This window comes from Protopterus annectens, chromosome 2.part0 (assembly GCF_019279795.1).
Source record: "Protopterus annectens isolate FY-2018-M chromosome 2.part0, PAN1.0, whole genome shotgun sequence".
Classification (NCBI taxonomy): domain Eukaryota; kingdom Metazoa; phylum Chordata; order Ceratodontiformes; family Protopteridae; genus Protopterus; species Protopterus annectens.
Window position 1 is genome coordinate 723,110,339 of NC_056728.1, and position 18,701 is coordinate 723,129,039.

An 18,701-nucleotide genomic window follows, 5' to 3' on the forward strand; every position below is an offset into this window, starting at 1 on the left:
GGGACTTCACCACTCATGTTCCCAGGATGTCAACATGCTCACATATCTAAGAGCTACTCCGAAGCCCAGACCACTGTCGAGCAAAGGCTGTCCACCTCCATCTGTCTTAGTGCTTTTTTCACTTTAGAGCTTACATCCTGATCCAGACATGCCTTTAGTGATGGAAGCCAAGACCTCCAGTGGAGAGGGGGAGAGCTCCCAGCGAGAGACTCCCAGGACTGAAAATGAAGGGGAAGATCTGGATTGTAGATCCCAGATGTTCTCCCCCTTTAGATCTCTGGCTCTCCTCCAGAGGACTTGTTGTTTGGAGATGCTCTTGCTCTTGAAAGCGCATAAAGCTTCTGCTCACAAGGAAAAACTGCTTACAGTCAAACTCCCAGTCCCCTGCCCAAATTAGGCCTGTCCATTTTAAGAGTCCTCAAGTTCCTATATAAAAAATCCTGTGGCAGATTTAGTCAGGGTGTTCCTGGATTGTCTGCAAAGAGGGTTAGACTGGCTTCAGGATGTTATAAATTTGCCATACCAGTCTATGTATTTGCTTTTATTATGGGAAAGGGTATGCTTCAGCAACTAATTTCCAGATCCACATCTTCAGATGCCAAGAACATGTCCTAAAGCAACTACTTGAAGAGTTAACAAACTGTAGGCCTGGATGAGGAAGACTGCTTTGCTCCAGCAAGTCTAGACCTGTTTGCTACTGGATTAACCTATAAAATGTGCGTATGATGCTACAGCTTTGGGGTTAGTCCTTAGAAGGCCCTCTTGGCTGAGTACAGTCTCTATCCAAAGATGTAACTGCAGTTGCTCAGTGCCCAGCTAGCTAGAGATGATTTTTGGACCCCATGCTTAGTGCCTTTAAAAGGCTGCAGATCAGTGGGAAGATTTTGGAACCTGTTGTCACGAAAGGAGATACTGCCAGCCCAGCTATATGGAATTTTGTAAATTGTCATGAATATCAGCATCATTCATATAAAATATGTGTGTTACACATTTATTAGAACTGTGTGTGTTACAAATGTATTAGAACTGTATGTCGGTGTATATCAAACTGCTGGAACAGAAAGTGTAAGTTGAAGAGAGTTTGTAAAGTACTGAGCTTAAATGTAACCACAGTATACCCTACTAGAAAAGAAGATGTGTACATACACTATTGTAACTATTTAGATGTATATATTTTAACAGTGGAAACTAAACACAGGAGGTTAACTTCAGAGAAATAGCAAAAACTAAATTACTTTATGGCCACACAATAAAAAGATATCTTTCAGTTTCAGTGCAGCAAGAGACATAATGTCTGTACTAGAAAAGTTTTCTGTATTGTCTTTAAATGTGGAGGAATGTAACTTATTTTATGACTTCCAGGATCTGCAAAGATCTGAGGGAAAGCCCTTGTGTTTGTATTTTCCCAGGTAGATACCAAGTATTGCTAGCTTTCAGCAGTATCTGCAATAGACTCGGGTGACCAGAAATGAGGTAATTCTGCAAGCTATCCCAGTAGTAATATTTGAGATTTTAATTTGGGAAGTCTCAGAGACCTAGCATTCTGTATTTTCTGTGACTTGACAACATCAAGATCCACTCGCCACATCTGTCTTACTGCTCCAAGTGTACTGGGGTTAACAGGAGCAGCCTTAGGTCACCTGGTGCCTAGGCAAAAGTTTTCCATGGCACCCACCACTACACCACCCAGTGCTGCCCCCATCCTGGTCTACCTACACCAAATAAATACTGGAAAAGCGCTCCTAGAGCGGCGCCCTAGGTAGCCGCCTAGTTGGCCTATGCCTAAAACCGGCTATGCTAGGGTATAGTATAATTCTCTTGGATACAATCGGGAATATAGCATAGTTTAGATGTTTTTCTTTATTTGAGTCTATCCTGCAATGTTTTAAATATTTCCTGTGATTTTTAGATTCTGTTAATGTAAGTAGATATTTAGTATTGTCTTATTCTTATTTAAACCTTTCGTTGTGACTAATAAGTGAGATATATATTTAACTTCTGTATATTGCATATTCATTTGGTGACACTGTGTAGGCCACTCCTAATAGCCTTGCCCTTGGTCAAACTACCACTTGTATTGATGGTAACATGCAGTAAGATTGGACGCCCTTTAAGGGCCTTAAAGTAGCTGATAAGGATGTGGCTGATGGCAGTGATAACTACCTTATAGTCCGGGCAGTAGGGGGGGACATAGCTAGTAAACGAGTGTGTGTGTGTGTGTGTAAATCCGATGTCTGTGTCGGCTACTTGGGCAGGGACACACAGCACTGGTGGTAGAGAGGGTGCTGGAGGTCTTGGCTTGGCCACTCAGCTGAGATCTCAACTCTATAGCTGCCCCAGTGGGGAATCTTATTGGGGATCTGGAGAAAGAGGGAGAAAATGGCCCCGAACTGATCATGGTCTCTGTGTGCTCTTGAGCAAAATTGCATTTGATGCAGAGAGCTGCTTCTGAAAATACTGTCTGTACCTGTCATCCTCTCAGTGTACGCCCCACCCACACGGGTTGTTAGTGGTGAGGATTGAAGCTCCTTGATTACTGGACCAGTGGTGGGGCAGCACACCTCTTAAGAATATATTCCACATCCGTCTGCTAAGTACAGCAATAATTTGCCATCAAAATAAAGACCCTTTCTGCAGGAGGCAAAGAAAAGGGTAGAGAATGGCATGCTGCCGTCACCATCTACAGTGCCTTCAGCCACTTATCTACAGGGACTGCCAGCTGATGTAGTCTTCCATAAAGTTATGACTGCAAAAGTGAACCACACAACACATATATAATACAGTTGTGTAGTGTGTGTGCCGTAATTGTAGATGGTAAAGTGTGGTCACTGTTGCATTCTTGTTTTACACCCCATTGTCTTCTTACCCCCCCTTTTGTTCCAGTGACACAGGAAAGTATGGTTCTCCCCAGGACATTGCCAGAACCCTGGGCTCTCACTTTTGGGCACAATCCAGCCCTGACAGTTGGGGGGGGGGGGTAATAAAGAACTTCATGGCTAGATGTATGCCACCTTTTATACCAAGAACATGGAGACATTCAAGAAAAAGGTGGTTGCTGTACCAGCTAAGGAGGAAATTTGCTCGGTTCTGAAAGTCTGGCTGGATGCCGGACCTCCACCAGCTGTAGAATTCTCTAATTCCCTAAAGTTATATGTGCAAACACCACATTCTTATTGTGATAAGTTAATTGTAACACTCGTCAGTATTTTCTGTTGAGCTGTATGGTCCCGAATAATCGTTTATCTTAACGCTGCATTGGCAGTTGGAAAGTGCATGGTTTCCGGTGTCTGTTCAGTTCTTAACAATAAACTAACAAGTTAAGCTACACTGTTCATTTACTTCTCCATATGCCCATTTATCTAATTCGACTATGATTTATCAAAGACTGTGGCATTTAAAATGTCTATAGACAAATTTCTATGAAATATTGTTTTAAATGATTGCTTTATTACTGTACATTTGCATATTTGCAAAATTTATTTTTTAACTTTTTCAGGATGTCGCTGCAGACTGTGGTGTAACTGCAATGCCTACATTTCACTTTTACAAAAATGGAAAGAAGGTACAGTACTGTGAATTTCCCTGAAGAAATGAGTGTTCCTAAAGTTTGGATGGGTATGCGCTAAATCAGAACATAAGTATTACAAACAACAGTACTGGAGCAGTTGACTGTAGGTGAAAAGCACTGTATTCTGTTCATCTCTGTGTTAGAGACATTGTAATTGATATGGAAGCTGGGAACCCTAGCTAATAACACACAGTGGTGATGTAGTTCATAAACAAGCGGGGAGGAGCTCCTACTTAAACCACCACCCCATTCTGACTGCCAAGTGATTGCTTGGAACATAGCCTTAGAGTCAGCCATGCATGTGTAGGAATAACGTGCACACACTCGATAACATACACTTTCTCTCTCTCTCTCACACACACACACACACACCTCGAATGGACTCACGATCACACTCGCCCATTTTCACACGCACATTTATATACTCTACCTAACCCCCACTTACTGTGACCACCCAATCACTTACATGTATAAACACTCACACAGTCATCCCTGTTCATTCATACCCCTGTAGACATGCTCACACACATTCACACACACACTGCCACTACATCTCAGCTGAGCTTCACTAAACTTGTTTGCAGCACAGCTTCTCCATTGACTTGAATGGGGATCGTCATGCTAATTTATGGAATGATGGGATCCGCTGAATTGCTTGCCAGTGTAAAATACTCCCTATGGCATTTCTGGGGATAGCACATAGCTAATTAGTATTAGCGAGTCCCTCAAATCTTCATTATCCTATAGCACAGCCAGTGTGGGACAGCCCGCCTCACTGATTCTTCCAGCTGTGGAAATGCACTGTAATGGGCCTGCCTCTGTATCAGGAGGGGTAACGTGAGGGATTGCCTGTTTGTGGAAGGGCTTACTATTTGTTTTAACTTTTTTGGAGTCCTGGCTTACCGTAACCAGATGCTGCTCTAAATTGAAACTAAAAGTACCTGCAGATTTGGCAATCCCCTTCTCTGTAAAGAGGGGGGGATTGCAAGTTAACATTTTTGTACAGAGGTTAATTGTCGGTATACTATGCTCCTTAGGTGCCCTTGAAGCACAAGGGTGAAAGCCTCCCTCATAGTAAGGCAGCTTTCCAGCTGCTTTTTTGCATCTGACCACAGAATGCTGTGAATTCTGAGTGAATTGACTGAGCTGACTTCCTGTTGAAGGCTTTTTTTTTTTCCTCTCTCAACAAGGTATGTAAAGTTAATATGCTTCACTCAAAGCATAGTTGTACAAGTCAGATTATCTAAATGGTGCCTTGCATAACCATAGCAAGGGGTGGGACAAGGGGAGCAACAGCCCCAGACTCAAGCCATTAGGATGTGTAATTGGCAGCTTTGCCAAGGTGCCAAGCAATCACTTTCTGGAAATGCAAGCATTATTGCCTGACTGCACTTCTGTGACTGCTTAAATACTAAATGGCAGTTGGTATGTGAAGGTAGGAAAAAAGCTGTTGTGTACGAGTATAATAGCTGATCTGAAGTAGGAACTTCATTTGTCAGCAACCTGTGGGATAAGGATCCGATCTCGGATCCGAGCCGGCAACTTCTAACATAGCATAGATCCGAGCTCCTAGCTCCTCCCCCTTACCCATAATCCCCTGCCTGCCCTAACTGACCCCAGATCTAGTTTGCTGCTCTTCAAGCAACAGCTAGGTTCAGAGCTCTTGGCGTTTTGTGAGAAAAAAATAGATTTTATACTTACTTTTATAACTTACTTGTTTTATTTTAAGTATAATTCCCCCTCCCCCGCTGGTCGTAGCTTGTGTGTGTGACTGGATTAGGGGCCTAGTGAGTGTGCTTACTTTAGTATGTCGGAGGCCCCTAAGGCAATTTTTTCGAAATGTACCGAGTGTGGTCACAAGCTTTCACCGGCTGATGGCCACACTCAGTGTGTTAGGTGCCTTGGGGTTGAACACCTCTCTTCGGGTTGCGCGATTGTGCTGCGTTCAACCCCAGGGCACTCAAGGGTCGAAGCTAGTTCTGGCGGATCTTCTACCCCCAGACTCTGCTTCAGCCTTCGGTGCCCGCTACCCCCCCCCCCCCTGGTAGCGGTCACCCCTGCCTCCCTTCCTCCGACCGGGACTCATCCTCCCACTTCGGCTCCGGAGGATAGGGAGGCCAGGAAAGAGAAGCGGCGGGAGAAGCACCTTAAGCGGCGGGCCGAGGACTCTTCTTTGGCTCCGCCCGCCAAGAGGGCTTCCCCGTCCAAGTCTTCTCTATCTCCTCCTCCTCGGATCCGATCCCCTTGTTTCTCCTCAGGTCCTGAGGAGGAGGTGATCCGGTCCCCGTCTGTCATCGAGGCGACACTCCAGGTCTGCCTCGGCCTCGTCGAGGTCCACCTTTAGCATGTCTGATGCGGATATGGACCGGATGATGAGATTCATCCAGGCCCAGATGCAGATGGGAGTGCTCTTGCCCCCCCCCCTCTGGGGGGTGGGGCTTGACCCCTTTTTTTCGCTCCTATAGCTCCTTCTCCGACCCGCATTCCGGGCTCGGAGCCGAGCCACGTTGAATCCGGGGGTAGATCAGAGCTGACCGTGCTGGGCACTTCGGCTCCGACCATTCCCTCGAGTCTTTCTGATCCGACCTCTGAGCCGTGGGCCGAGCTTTGGATCCAAGGGATTCGGTGTGCTTTCGGCTCCGTCCCAGTCGGAGCACACTGGTCCTTCGGATCCGATGTTCTTGGAGCCGGGTCCGATCCCCGCTTCGGATCCAAGTGGGAGTCGGATCTCGGATCCTTCTGAGAGCGGTTCCCCCTCTGCTTTCGCTGCGGTGGAGAGGGCACTGTCGAGTGCTTCCAGGCCTCCGGTCTTGGCTTCGGCTCCTTCCTGCACTCCTCATCTGATCCTGGCTCCCCTCATCCGGACCTCTGGACAGCCTGCCTCAGCGCCTTTAGGAGTTCCAGTGGAACAGGTTACAGCCCATGACGACTCCTCGGACAGCCCCCCTCAGGAGATTCCTCATAAGGCAATGTGCAAAAGGAGGCACAGACTCCCCTGAGAGTCTCACAGAAGATACGGACTTGGATGAAGGGGAAGGCTCCCCGAGATCACCCCCCGAGGATGTCTCCTTTGGAGACGTCATGGAAATGCTCAGAATCAGAGGTGGGTGGTCTGCCCCCAAGGCTTCCTCTGACGAGTCCGTATTCCTTGAGGCATTAGAGGCAGGACCATCTACCTCTTGGGTGTCCCCTCCACCCGACCCCCTGGTGGATCTCATATCCTCTAGGGCTTGGAAGGAACCGGACACCGTAGAGCCGATCCCCAAGTGCCCAGACAAAATTTTGAGCCCCCCTGCAGAGAGATCACATTGGAGCAGAGGTCCTCCTGTGGATGCCATGTTGGTGGCTGCAGCCACTAAGAAAGAGTTGGCTCAAGAGAGCCCCACGGTCCATCCTCCGAACAAGGAGTCTCGCGCGATGGACCGTCTTGGGAAGCGGGCCTTCAGTTCAGCGACCTTCTCTGAGGGCCTTGAACTATATGGCACACGTTATTGGGATGCAGCGGGACCTAATTAAGGAATACGCTGCTTCCCCCCCGGGGTCCATGTCGGAGGGAGACAAGGATTTGTACTCTTCCCGAATGGCCACCCTCCGCTCTATCTCTAATACCTCTATGCGGCTATTGTCTCATGCTACAGAGGGAGCCGCTAGAGCTGGCAGAGTCGGGCTTGTCATGAGGAGACAGGCCTGGCTCCGTCACTGTGACTTCTCTGAACCCTTTAAGGCATCATTCGCGAATGCCCCTTTTGATGGTTCTGCACTGTTCGGCAAAACCATTCGCGACACTCTTGTCCAGAGCGAGAAAGACAGGAAGACCTTGTCTGCCGTCGGAGTCCGCTTCTCTGCGCCCCAGAGGTCCTTTTCCAAGAACCAAAAGGGTCAGAAGAAGATGTGGTTCCGAAAAACGCATCAATCTCAGTCTGCTCAGGACAACTAGTCCTCTCGTGGCTGAGGACAGGGAGGACGCCGCCCCAGAGGCAGAGGGGGTCCGAGGAATTTTGGGTCCAGAGAACCTTTCTCAGAGGCCCACGCAGAACCCCTGAGGGGTTTCCCGACTGCTCCACTCTGGTGGCAGTCGGGGGGGGGGGGCCTTTTTAAAAGCACCTGGCAATATGGGAGTCCATAACAACAGACCGCTGGGTGCTTCGCATTATATCCAGAGGTTACCCAATTCCCTTCATAGCCAACCCCAGAATCAGAAGCCTTCCCGACGTCCCACCCAGTCAAAAGAAGGCGGCCACTGCAGAAATACAGCAGCTTCTACAAAAAAGAGCCATCCAGCCCATCCCCCCAGATCAAGTTGGATCAGGGTTTTACTCCAGGTTCTTTCTGGTGCCAAAAAAGACTGGGGACTTTAGGTCCATCCTTGACCTCTCTTTCCTAAACCTGGTGGTACCCAAACAAAAATTCCGAATGGTCACGTTGCAATCCGTCCTCCCCTTATTGCGGGAGGGCGACTGGATGTGCTGTATAGACCTCAAGAATGTGTACTACCACGTTCTAGTGGACAGGCGTTCCAGGAGGTTCCTCCGCTTCCGGCTGGGAGCCAGTCACTTTCAATTCAGGGTCCTCCCCTTCGGTCTCACCTCAGCCCCCAGGGTGTTCACCAAGGTCCTAGCGGTAGTAGCGGCCCACCTGAGACTCCAGGGAATTCAGGTCTTTCCATACCTGGACGATTGGCTCCTCACAGCCCCAACAAGGCATCTACTAGGCAGGGACTATTTTCTCGGTCTGGCTCCACTATTGGGATTAACCATCAACATGACCAAATCCTCTCTCATCCCTACACAGGTGCTAGATTTTATAGGGGCAAGACTGGATTCCAGACAGATGCTTGCGTTCTTGACTCCAGATCGACTTCGGAACCTGATGTTACATGTGCAGGCCATTCTTCATCTGCAAACTCCTTTGGCGGAATTGATTCTGAGGGCCCTAGGATCTATGGCGGCTGCAGTCCCTCTGCTGCCATTGGCCCGGTTGAACATGAGGGTTCTACAGTGGACCCTCCAGGTACAATGGTCCCTGTCTTGCAACCCTCTGTCTCACCCCATTTCCTTAAGCAAAGTTTGCAGAAAATCGCTCCTGTGGTGGCTCCAGTCTCCCAACCTCCAACCTCCACACGGGCCGTCCCTTCTCACTACCTCCACCAGTCGACAGTGACCACGGACGCTTCTCGCCTGGGGTGGGGGGGGCATTTTTCAGGCAGAACAGTCCAAGGCACTTGGAACGACGTAGAGACCTCAACGTCCTAGAGATGAGAGCAGTGCTTTTGACGTTGCAAGCACTTCACAACTCTTCCGGTAGGGACAATTGCGGTACAGACAGACATGTCAGTAGTCTGGTACATCAACAAACAGGAGGGAACCAGGTCTTACCCCCTTTGCCGCGAGGCCATGAGAGTGTGGGAATGGGCTATTTCCACCAACCGCTTTCTCATAGCAACGCACATTCCGGGACTGTCCAACATTTTAGCGGACAGACTCGGTCGTACTATCCTGACTTCTTACGAGTGGTCTCTCAACCACCGAGTGGCAGAGCAAGTATTTGCCCGATGGGGGCGACCTTGTTGCGATCTTTTTGCCTCTCCTTCAAACACCAAATGCAACTATTACTTCGCTCTGATCCCCCCTCCAGGGAAGTCCCCGAGAGACTCTCTAGTTCATGCTTGGCCTCCCGGTCTGCTTTATGCTTACCCTCCTCTACCCCTGATGTTGAAATTATTACAGAAAGCCAGGCAGCTGGGGAGCAGAATGATCCTCATTGCCCCATTCTGGCCTCGTCAGACGTGGTTCCCTTACCTATGGTCTCACGTAGTGTATCCACCATGGATTCTGGATCCCATTCCGGATCTCGTCTCTCATCCTCTCGGTCTTCCAACTCCGAACCTGGTCAACCTCAAGCTGACTGCTTCACTCCTCATAAGGACTCCCGGGATCTCATCACCGGTTAAAGCCATTCTTGTAGCGGCTCACAAGCCTTCCACCAGGAAGGTTTATCGGAGTAAGTGGAAACGCTTCACCATTTGGGCAAAACACCGTAGTTTAGACCCGTTTACAGCCCCAATATCGTCGGTTCTTGATTTTCTAACCTCTCTTTCACCAGGGGGCTAGTTCTTCCACAGTCAAGGTACAACTGGCAGCAATCTCATACTATCACGTGGGGCAAGAGTCTGGCCCTCTTATCACTTCCAAACTGTGTAAGACCTTCCTCAAGGGTACCTTCCTCCTTAGGCCTCCAGATAAAGAGGTGGTACCTCCATGGGATTTATCCTTAGTCTTGCAGGCCTTGACTGGTCCCCCATTCGAACCGGCTGCCACGGTTGATCTCAAATTTCTCTTGGAAGACAGCCTTTTTGGTGGCCATAACTTCAGCCAAAAGGGTATCTGAATTGCAAGCCCTTTGCGTCGAACCACCATATTTGGTTTTTCACCCGGATAGGGTTTATCTCAGAATCAACCCGTCCTTTCTACCTAAGGTATCTTCAGAAGCGAACATCAATCAATCCATCAATCTCCCAGTGTTTTTCCCCAACTTTCATAACAAAGGAGAGTACAAGCTTCATTCCTTGGACGTACACAGACAATTACATTTTTATATCCACAAACTGCTGGTCATAGGCAATCCGATCAGTTGTTTATCTCCTTTGCCAAAAGTAATTTCGGAAAATCAGTTTCTAAAGTTTCTCTCTCTAGATGGATCTCGAGTTGTATTCTGTTAGCATATCCGAGTTCGGGAAGGCCTGCACCTCAAGGAGTCCATGCTCATTCTACTAGGGCCATTGCCACTTCTGCAGCCTTTCAGGCTAGGGTTCCACTGGATGACATTTGTTCCGCAGACACTTGGGCTTCATCTCACACCTTTTATCAGCCATTATAAAATAGATGTTATTTCCCGAGGTAGAGCGTCCTTTGGCTCTGCGGTGCTCCGGAATATCCTTCCATGAAGGCCACCCAAGGCTTAGGTAGCTGGGGACTCTGTCCCACAGGTTGCTGACAAATGAAGTTGCTACTTCAGATTAAGAATGTACTCACCATAACGTTCCATCTGAGTAGGTATCTTCATTTGTCTGCAACCATCCCCCCCCTCCTTCCCCCCCTGACCGATTGGATCGCTCTTGTGTTATTAGCATATGTTCCCATTGGGACACCTGTTATCTGTTCTGCTATAGGGCAAACTTGATCTGAGGTCAGTTAGGGCAGGCAGGGGATTATGGGTAAGGGGGAGGAGCTAGGAGCTCGGATCTATGCTATGTTAGAAGTTGCCGGCTCAGATCCAAGATCGGATCCGTATCCCACAGGTTGCAGACAAATTTAAGATACCTACTCAGATGGAACGTTATGGTGAGTACAAACTTCTTATTTCCTGTGTAACTTGCTAATTTTTGCAAGATTAAAACTGCTTGCTTACTTACTGGTCATCTTTTTGATCGGGAGTTCAAATTTTGAAAATGTTGCAGTAAATTTCTCAGGGATTTTCCCCTTTTTCCACCATGGTGCAATCATGGAATTGTGCATTATTTTGGAGGGTGGGCGCAGAGCTTCCTGCGAAAGATTTTTTTTCTACTTGTCTTTCAATGAATGGGGAGTCAAAAAGTGGTCTATCGATAGATGGTAGGTGAAGCATGTGAAAGTACTTTCATTCGCACAGCATAAGTGCAGCTGTTTATAAGGATAATGAAAATTACTGCAGCTTGTGATGAGATCAGCCTTTCATTTTACTGGTTCATTGTCTAAAACATCAGTTGACCTAGTTACAGCTCTAGTGATATGCCTTTTATTACTAGTTGTAAGTTCATAACAGGATGTAGTTTTTTCACTAACAGCAAAGGGGTTAGAATTGCATTTATTCTCCCATCAAATCAAATGTCTAACCTTGAGAGCCTCCATCCTGTAGGCTTATAAGTGAAGTTTCACTAAATCCTTTCCCAGGGTTTGCAATTTGAGCTATTTTTGCAGAATTAATTTTCTGAACAGACTTGTTTCACCTGAGCTGCATAACATTGCTCACCTGAAGTACTGATTATCTGAACTTTCTACTGCTCTGATCATGAAACATCAGTTTTTTTTTTTTTTTTGTTTTTAAATAGTAGCCTGCATTTGCTGTTAACTTGCTGCACTGAATTTTCTGCTACTCGTTATTCAAGAAATTGATGCCTATGCTTCCACTATTCTGCCACAGCATTGTTACATTGTGTCAATTGTGCCTCAGTGTTCACCTGCTGTACTATTACAACTTTATCATTAACCTCTGCTGTTCCACCGTAATGGCGTTGTTCTATTTTCCTTGTATATCATATGGCACTAATACTGTGGTAGTTACGGCACTAACACTGCGGTAGTTACGGCACTGACACTGCGGTAGTTACGGCACTGACACTGCGGTAGTTACGGCACTGACACTGCGGTAGTTACGGCACTGACACCGCGGTAGTTACGCACTGACACCGCGGTAGTTACGGCACTGACACTGCGGTAGTTACGGCACTGACACTGCGGTAGTTACGGCACTGACACTGCGGTAGTTACGGCACTGACACTGCGGTAGTTACGGCACTGACACTGCGGTAGTTACGGCACTGACACTGCGGTAGTTACGGCACTGACACTGCGGTAGTTACGGCACTGACACTGCGGTAGTTACGCACTGACACCGCGGTAGTTACGGCACTGACACCGCGGTAGTTACGCACTGACACTGCGGTAGTTACGGCACTGACACTGCGGTAGTTACGGCACTGACACTGCGGTAGTTACGGCACTAATACTGTGGTAGTTACTGTATACAGATCATGCTGTCCTAATTTCTCTGCACATTCTTGCTGAGAGATTTGCATTAGCAAATTGTACCACTAGCAAAGTGGTTTAGCTTCATGGTTCAGTAGTGACCTGGGTTCTACTGAAGGATAAGTGAACAGTACAAGTGCTAGGAGACCTAATTCTGTTCCAACTGTGATAAAACCTTATCACCTTCATAATTCAGTAGACATACCCGCACTTTTGGCTAATGTGTATCACAGTCAGCTTTAACCCTTTCTGTAGCTAGTCTGAGAGCACTTGGTGTTTTGAGACGTATAGAGACCTTTTTATAATATCGAACATTACTGCCACTACTACACACTCAATACATGAAAAGATAAAGGTTAAGTCACCCTCCAAGCTTCCTGGAATTTTGTTTGCTTTTGTTTACTGAGAGAATCGCCCCTTTTTGGCAGAAGTGTAGGGTAAAAAGATCCAAAAAAAGATAATTATCGCAGTAGTATAGCACAGTTTAAAATGCTTTTAATACAGATAGAAAGGAAAACATTTAGTGCTGTAGTCATTCCCATATAGTACAGTAATGGGATTAACCTACAGTTAGAATAAAGAAAACAGTATTATTTTGGTAGTTAAGAAATCTTGGCCACCATGCCGTACATCTACATCATCCTCAATGTATACTTCATTATCCATGACACACATTTCATAGTCACAAGGATATTGTCACAAGCACTTAAGGCCTGCATTGGCTTCATCCACTCTAGGAAATGTTTTGGTAATTGGTGACTATATTATGAGTTGCTCAAATATGACCCTCATGAGATTGGACAACAACAGGGTGACTTTATTTCTGGAGGCAGGATCTGAGATGTTCCAAGGGCTCTTAAATCCGTCCACCTTGATTAAATATAGCTACAACCCGGAGCTGTCCCACAAGGGTGAATTAACTTGGGCACTCCATCCTTTGGGGAAATGCAGAGTAATTTGCTCAACCTTGCTGTGTGTATGATGAAGACAGGAAAGACTCTGGTTTAGTATGGTATTTTTCCAGCATCTAGAACTATGCCTGAATTTAAACAGAAATAATTGGCTTCAGTAATTTGCTTAGTACCTGGTGAGTGGGAAAAGATGTCTGAAAGATCAACCAGGTTTGCCAGGGGTGGTCCGCACCTTCCTTATCAGGGCTTTCACGTATTGGTAAAAAGCATTTGCTGCCCTCCTAGTACCATTCTTAGGTAGTCTGTCCACTCAACATTCCCACCTAGCAAACTCCAATTTGGAAAACATTTGAGTGTCTTTGTTCTTTGCCAGGAGTCTTAAAAATAGTTCTGAGGTTGAGACACCCTTCTGGTTCATAGTCTGTGGATCCTCTCTGGTTAAAGTTTGAGGATAAGACAAGAAAGAGGGAAAGATTTGTCATACAACTCCAACCTCTTCTCTGGAACATAGTTCCTGTCCAAGTTAAATATTGTGAGACAAGATGTCTGCCTTTAAAAAGGAGTTGGACAACCGGATGAGTATTCATAAATTCGTCCCTGGTATGACTACAAGACAACTGGATGATGTTGTCTTTCGGCTTTTCCCGGTTAGGGGTCGCCACAACGGAACTCCGGTGCCAGCTCGATGTTCAACCTTCAACGAAGGCACACCCATTTATGCATGTCTTTCGAACGCCTGTCCAACCGCGGGGAGGACATGCAGACTCCACACAGAAGGCACTCCCTGCACCCCAGCCAAGAATCGAATGAGAGAACCTCTTGGTGGTGCAGCGGTAGCGTTGCCTCACAGCATGGAAGTCGCAAGACAACTGGATGAGTGTTCATAAATTCATCCCTGGTATGAATACTCTGGCCCTCCTTGGAATGGGAAGCAAGGCCTAAGGTTCTCTCTGTCTCTCTCTGTCTCTCTCAGTGACAAAGAGATGACCCCTGGGGTAAACCTACGATCTCCCATCCACTCGTCGTGATTTCGCTTGAATAGAGTCAGTGAGGGGCTCTGCCTAACATGGACCGGGATTCTGTTCCAGAGTGTAGGGAGCCTCTGGGTTATGAATCTGTCCCTCCAGCATGTTCTATTGGACATGGCCTTGTACGTCAGGCACAGATCACCTCTGAGTAGGCGGTCTGCGACTGAATAGAGCTGGAGTTTTTTCAGTCTGGCAGCATATGACATATGTATAAGACCCTTTATCCTCTTGGTGAGGAACTTTTGGGGTCTTTCCAACTGCTGCAGGTGTCGGGTGAGATACATCCCAAATAGGGCATTGTACTCCATCATTGGCCTGATAAGAGAAGAGTACAGGGGCACAATGACCTCTCTTGATCTAGATGTGAAACCCTTCATGATAAGGTGGGCAATATAGAAGGTCTTCCTAACCACTTTGGCTATGTGAGTGTCAAATGAGAGGTTACTGTCAACCTGGGTCCCTAGGTCCCTGATTACCTCTTCCGTACTTAATGGATTACCGCCTATGTGGTAAATTGTCGGTACCTTGTTTTTCCCAAAGGGTATGACTATATACATTTTTTGGCGTTTAGCTTAAGGCCATGGCTCTGGCACCAATTATCCGTTTCTATGAGGCCTCTCTGAAGAATGTTTGTGTCCGCTGGAGTATCAATTATGGCGCCCAGTTTGCAGTCATCTGTGAACTTTGTTAGCCACAATCCTCCTATGTTTGCCTGTACCTCAGAAAAATAAATGCTAAACAAGAGGGTTCCCAGGACTGAGCCCTGTGGGACACCGCTTGTGACTGGCTTAGAGTCTGACATAGCTCCAGCAACACTGACCCTGTGGGTTCTGTCCTTGAGCCAGTTTGCACCCCATCTTGTGACATATGGGTTTACATTTAAGCTGGTGAGTTTGTCTGTGATGCCCGAGTGGGGTATTGTGTCAAAGGCTTTTGCAAGGTCAAGGTAGGCTGTGTGAACTGCCTTACCCTCATCAATGGCCTTGGTGACTGTTTCAAAAAATTCGACCAGGTTCGGAAGCCAGGATCTGCCCTTGACAAAGCCAAATTGGGTAGGATCCAATGTTTGTACGTCCCCAATGTCTTTGTTTAGGAGTTCCATAATGATCCTCTCCATAGCTTTGCAGACCAGGCTCGTCAGGCTTATGGGGCGGTAATTTCCAGGGTCCGTAGAAGCACCGCCTTTGTGAAGTGGGACCACTGTTGCCGTACGCCACTCTTTGGGTACGAATCCTGTGGTAAGGCTAAGATTAAACAGCAGCCTTATGTGTGGGTTTAGTTCCTCTTGGAGTTCATGTAGCACATAGCCGGGACACCATCCGTCCCATTGATGCTGTGTTTTTAGCTTTAGAGAGGCGGCTCTCACCTGGGCATCTGAGATGTTAGAGAGGCTACACTCTGCTGGGATAGTTATTTCTCCTTTGGGGAAGGGGAGGAGAAATTTGCACTGAACCTGTCTGCCAGAATGTTGGCAATGTCAGTGGGTTCACTGTTTTTTGTGTCATTTTGGACCAACTCTGAGCATATCTGGGAGTTTCCACCCAGGTTTCTAACATAGCTAAAGAAGGCCTTGTGATTGTCTTTGTGGCATTTGCATTTTTCTCTCAAAGTTGGCCTTGGATGATTTTATGAGTGATCATACTTTTTGCTAGTACTGATCAGAGATGCCTTACCTTTTAGGGATTTTGCTCTGTCATGTAGTAGCTTCCTCCTTCTGTTGTAAAGTTTGTTTATGGCTGGGGTCCACCAGACCGTCGCCTGCCTTTGGGGAATGGGTCTTGGTTTTATTTGGGATTGCATGATCCATGCATTCTTGAAGGTGCCCATAGAAGGCATTTGCAAAGGATTCAGCAGTGGGTTGTAAAGTTGTCTTCAGTATGCTGTCGTTGTTCCACTGGCGTTTTTGGTATTCTTGCAGGGATATAAAGATGCATGGGACTTGGACTTTGTTTTCTTAGCTTTTTGGTCATGGGTAGTAAAAGTATTGTCCTGTTCTGTCAGGCCCTCGTCCCTCCTCTTTCCAGACTACATTCTCTCATTAACCCTTCACCGTCTATAGGTTCAGACCAGGGCCATTCGTCTCAGGGCATTTATAAGCCTAGCCAGAGTGTGTGTGTGGCTTCACCACCCCCTCAGACAGAATACTATACCATAGTTTGCTGTGCCCCTGTCCAGCAGACACATGAGATGGATTCCAACCACGATCTCCCCATCCACCAAGGCTAAGATCGGGCCAAGATTTCGAAATAGAGTCAGGGGCAGGAGGGGCTCTGGCCTCATGGACTGGGAATTCTGTTCCATAGTGTAGGGGAGTCTCAAGTGGATGAATCTGTCCTCCAGCACGCCCTATTTGCATCCGTGTTGAGGTTTCAGTCTCTTGCCTCGTGGGCTCTGGTGGATTTGGATTTTTTGAGGTGGAGCAGTCCATTAATTCCGGTTGACATGGCCTTGTATGTCAGGGCACAGATCACCTCTGAGCAGAGACTGTATGCTAATTGAATAGAGCTAGGAGTTTCTTCAGTCGGGCAGCTGTGATGTGACATGGATGGTTTTGAGCCCTTTATCCTTGGTGAGGAAAACTTTGGGGTTCCTTTCAACTGCTGCAGGTGTCTGGTAAGGTACACCCGAATGGGGCGTTGTACTCAATCATTGGTCTGATAAGTGAAGAGCACAGGGCATAATGGGACCTCTGATCTGGATGTGAATCCTTCATGATCAGGTGGGCAATGTAGAAGGTCTTCCTAACCACTTTGGCAATGTGAGTGTCAAAGAGAGGTTACTACTGACCCTGGGTTCCTAGGTCCCCTGACAATTTCTTCCTGCGGAAGTTTTTAATGGATTACCACCCCATGTGGTACCTAGGGGTTACCTTGCCTAAAGGGTATGATCATATTTGGCCTTTAGCTTAAGGCCATGGCTCTTGGCACCACATTCCATTTCTATGAGACTCCTCTCTGAGGATGTCTGTGTCTGAAGGTCACCATGGCGCCCAGTTTGCAGTCCCTCTGCAACAAGTTGCTGCCGCCAACCCCCTAGTGTTGCCTGCACTTCAGAAAATAAATGCTGAACAAGAGGGGCCCAGGATCACCTCCTGTGGGACACTACTCGTGAATCGGCTTAGAGTCTGACACATGGCAACTGTGCAACTTAACCCTCTGTGGGTTCTGTCCTTGAGCTTTTCAGTTTGGCAACCCATCTTGTGACATACATGGGTTTACATCTAAGCTGGTGGATTCTTTTTCTTTGATGCCCCGAGGGTATTGTTTCGAACGCTTTGTTAGGCCTGGCGGCTAGGGTCAGGTGGTATGTGTGAACTGCCTTACCCTATCAGTGTGCCTTCGGTTGACTGCTTTCTCTGTAAGCTTCACTCTGTTCAAGCAGGCAGATCTGCCTCATGACAGCCAAATTGGTAGGATCCAGCGTCTGTAGGTCCCCTGTGCCTTTATGCGAGTTCCATTATGATCCTCCCATAGCTTTGCAGACTAGGCCTGGCTCTCATTTCCAGGGTCCGTAGAAGCACCGCCTTTTGTGGGAGTGGGACCATAGCTAGTTGCACGGTGACGCCTCGGCTTTGGTCGATTTATCCTGTAGTAAGGCTAAGATTAAACAGCAGCCCTTATGTGTGGGTTTTAGTTCCTCATTGAGCTCAGGCATTTTCGCTTCTGTGTAGCAATACAGCCGGGGACACCATCTGGTCCCATTGATGCTGTGTTTTTTGCTTTAGAGAGAGCAACTCTCACCTGGGCATCTGAGATGGACTCTGGTGGGATAGATATTTCTCCTTTTGGGGGGGAGGGAGGGGAGAAATTTGCACTGAACCTGCCCTGGCCAGTATGTTGGCAATGTCTGTGGGTTCAGTGATTTTTTTTTGTATAATTTTGGACTAATTCTGAGCATATCTGGGAGTTTCCACCCAGGTTTCTAACATAGCTAAAGAAGGCCTTATGGATTGTCTTCTTTGTGTCTTTAGTGATTTTTCTCTCAAAGTTGGCCTGAGATGATCTTTTGAGACTGATCAGAGGCTTTTTGCTAGTATTGATCAGATGATGCCTCAGGGACTTATTCTGGGATTTTGCTCTGTCAGCGTAGTGTGAAGCTTTCTTCCTCTTGTTGTAGAGAGTTTGTTTATGGCTGGGGTCCACCAGATTCCGGGCGCCCAACCTACCTTTGGTGGAAAAGGGTCTTGATTTTTATTAGGGATTGCTTGATCCACATTCCCGCGGAGGTGCTCAAGAAGGCATTTGTAAGGGTTTCAGCAGCGGGTTGTGGTTTCCACTGGCTCGGGGTCTTGAAGGATACCACTCCAGTCTGGCCAAAGTGTGAAGTTTGTTGCTTTGAGAAGTTCTTCACTGTGGTCTAGTTTGCTGGGGTTGGGGGCGGATAGCTGGATCTCCAGTGAGTGGTCTGATCT

At 47.3% G+C, this 18,701-nt stretch overlaps 1 protein-coding gene across 2 annotated transcripts in view; it reads left to right on the top strand.

The window, feature by feature from the left end:
• LOC122793207 (thioredoxin-like) overlaps positions 1 to 18,701 on the top strand; it is a 60,676-nt gene that overhangs the window by 33,164 nt on the left and 8,811 nt on the right. For both annotated transcript variants that reach the window (XM_044061039.1, XM_044061042.1), the window contains exon 4: positions 3,497 to 3,562. In XM_044061039.1, the coding sequence (XP_043916974.1) occupies positions 3,497 to 3,562 (66 nt within the window). The remainder of the gene's footprint in view (positions 1 to 3,496; positions 3,563 to 18,701) is intronic.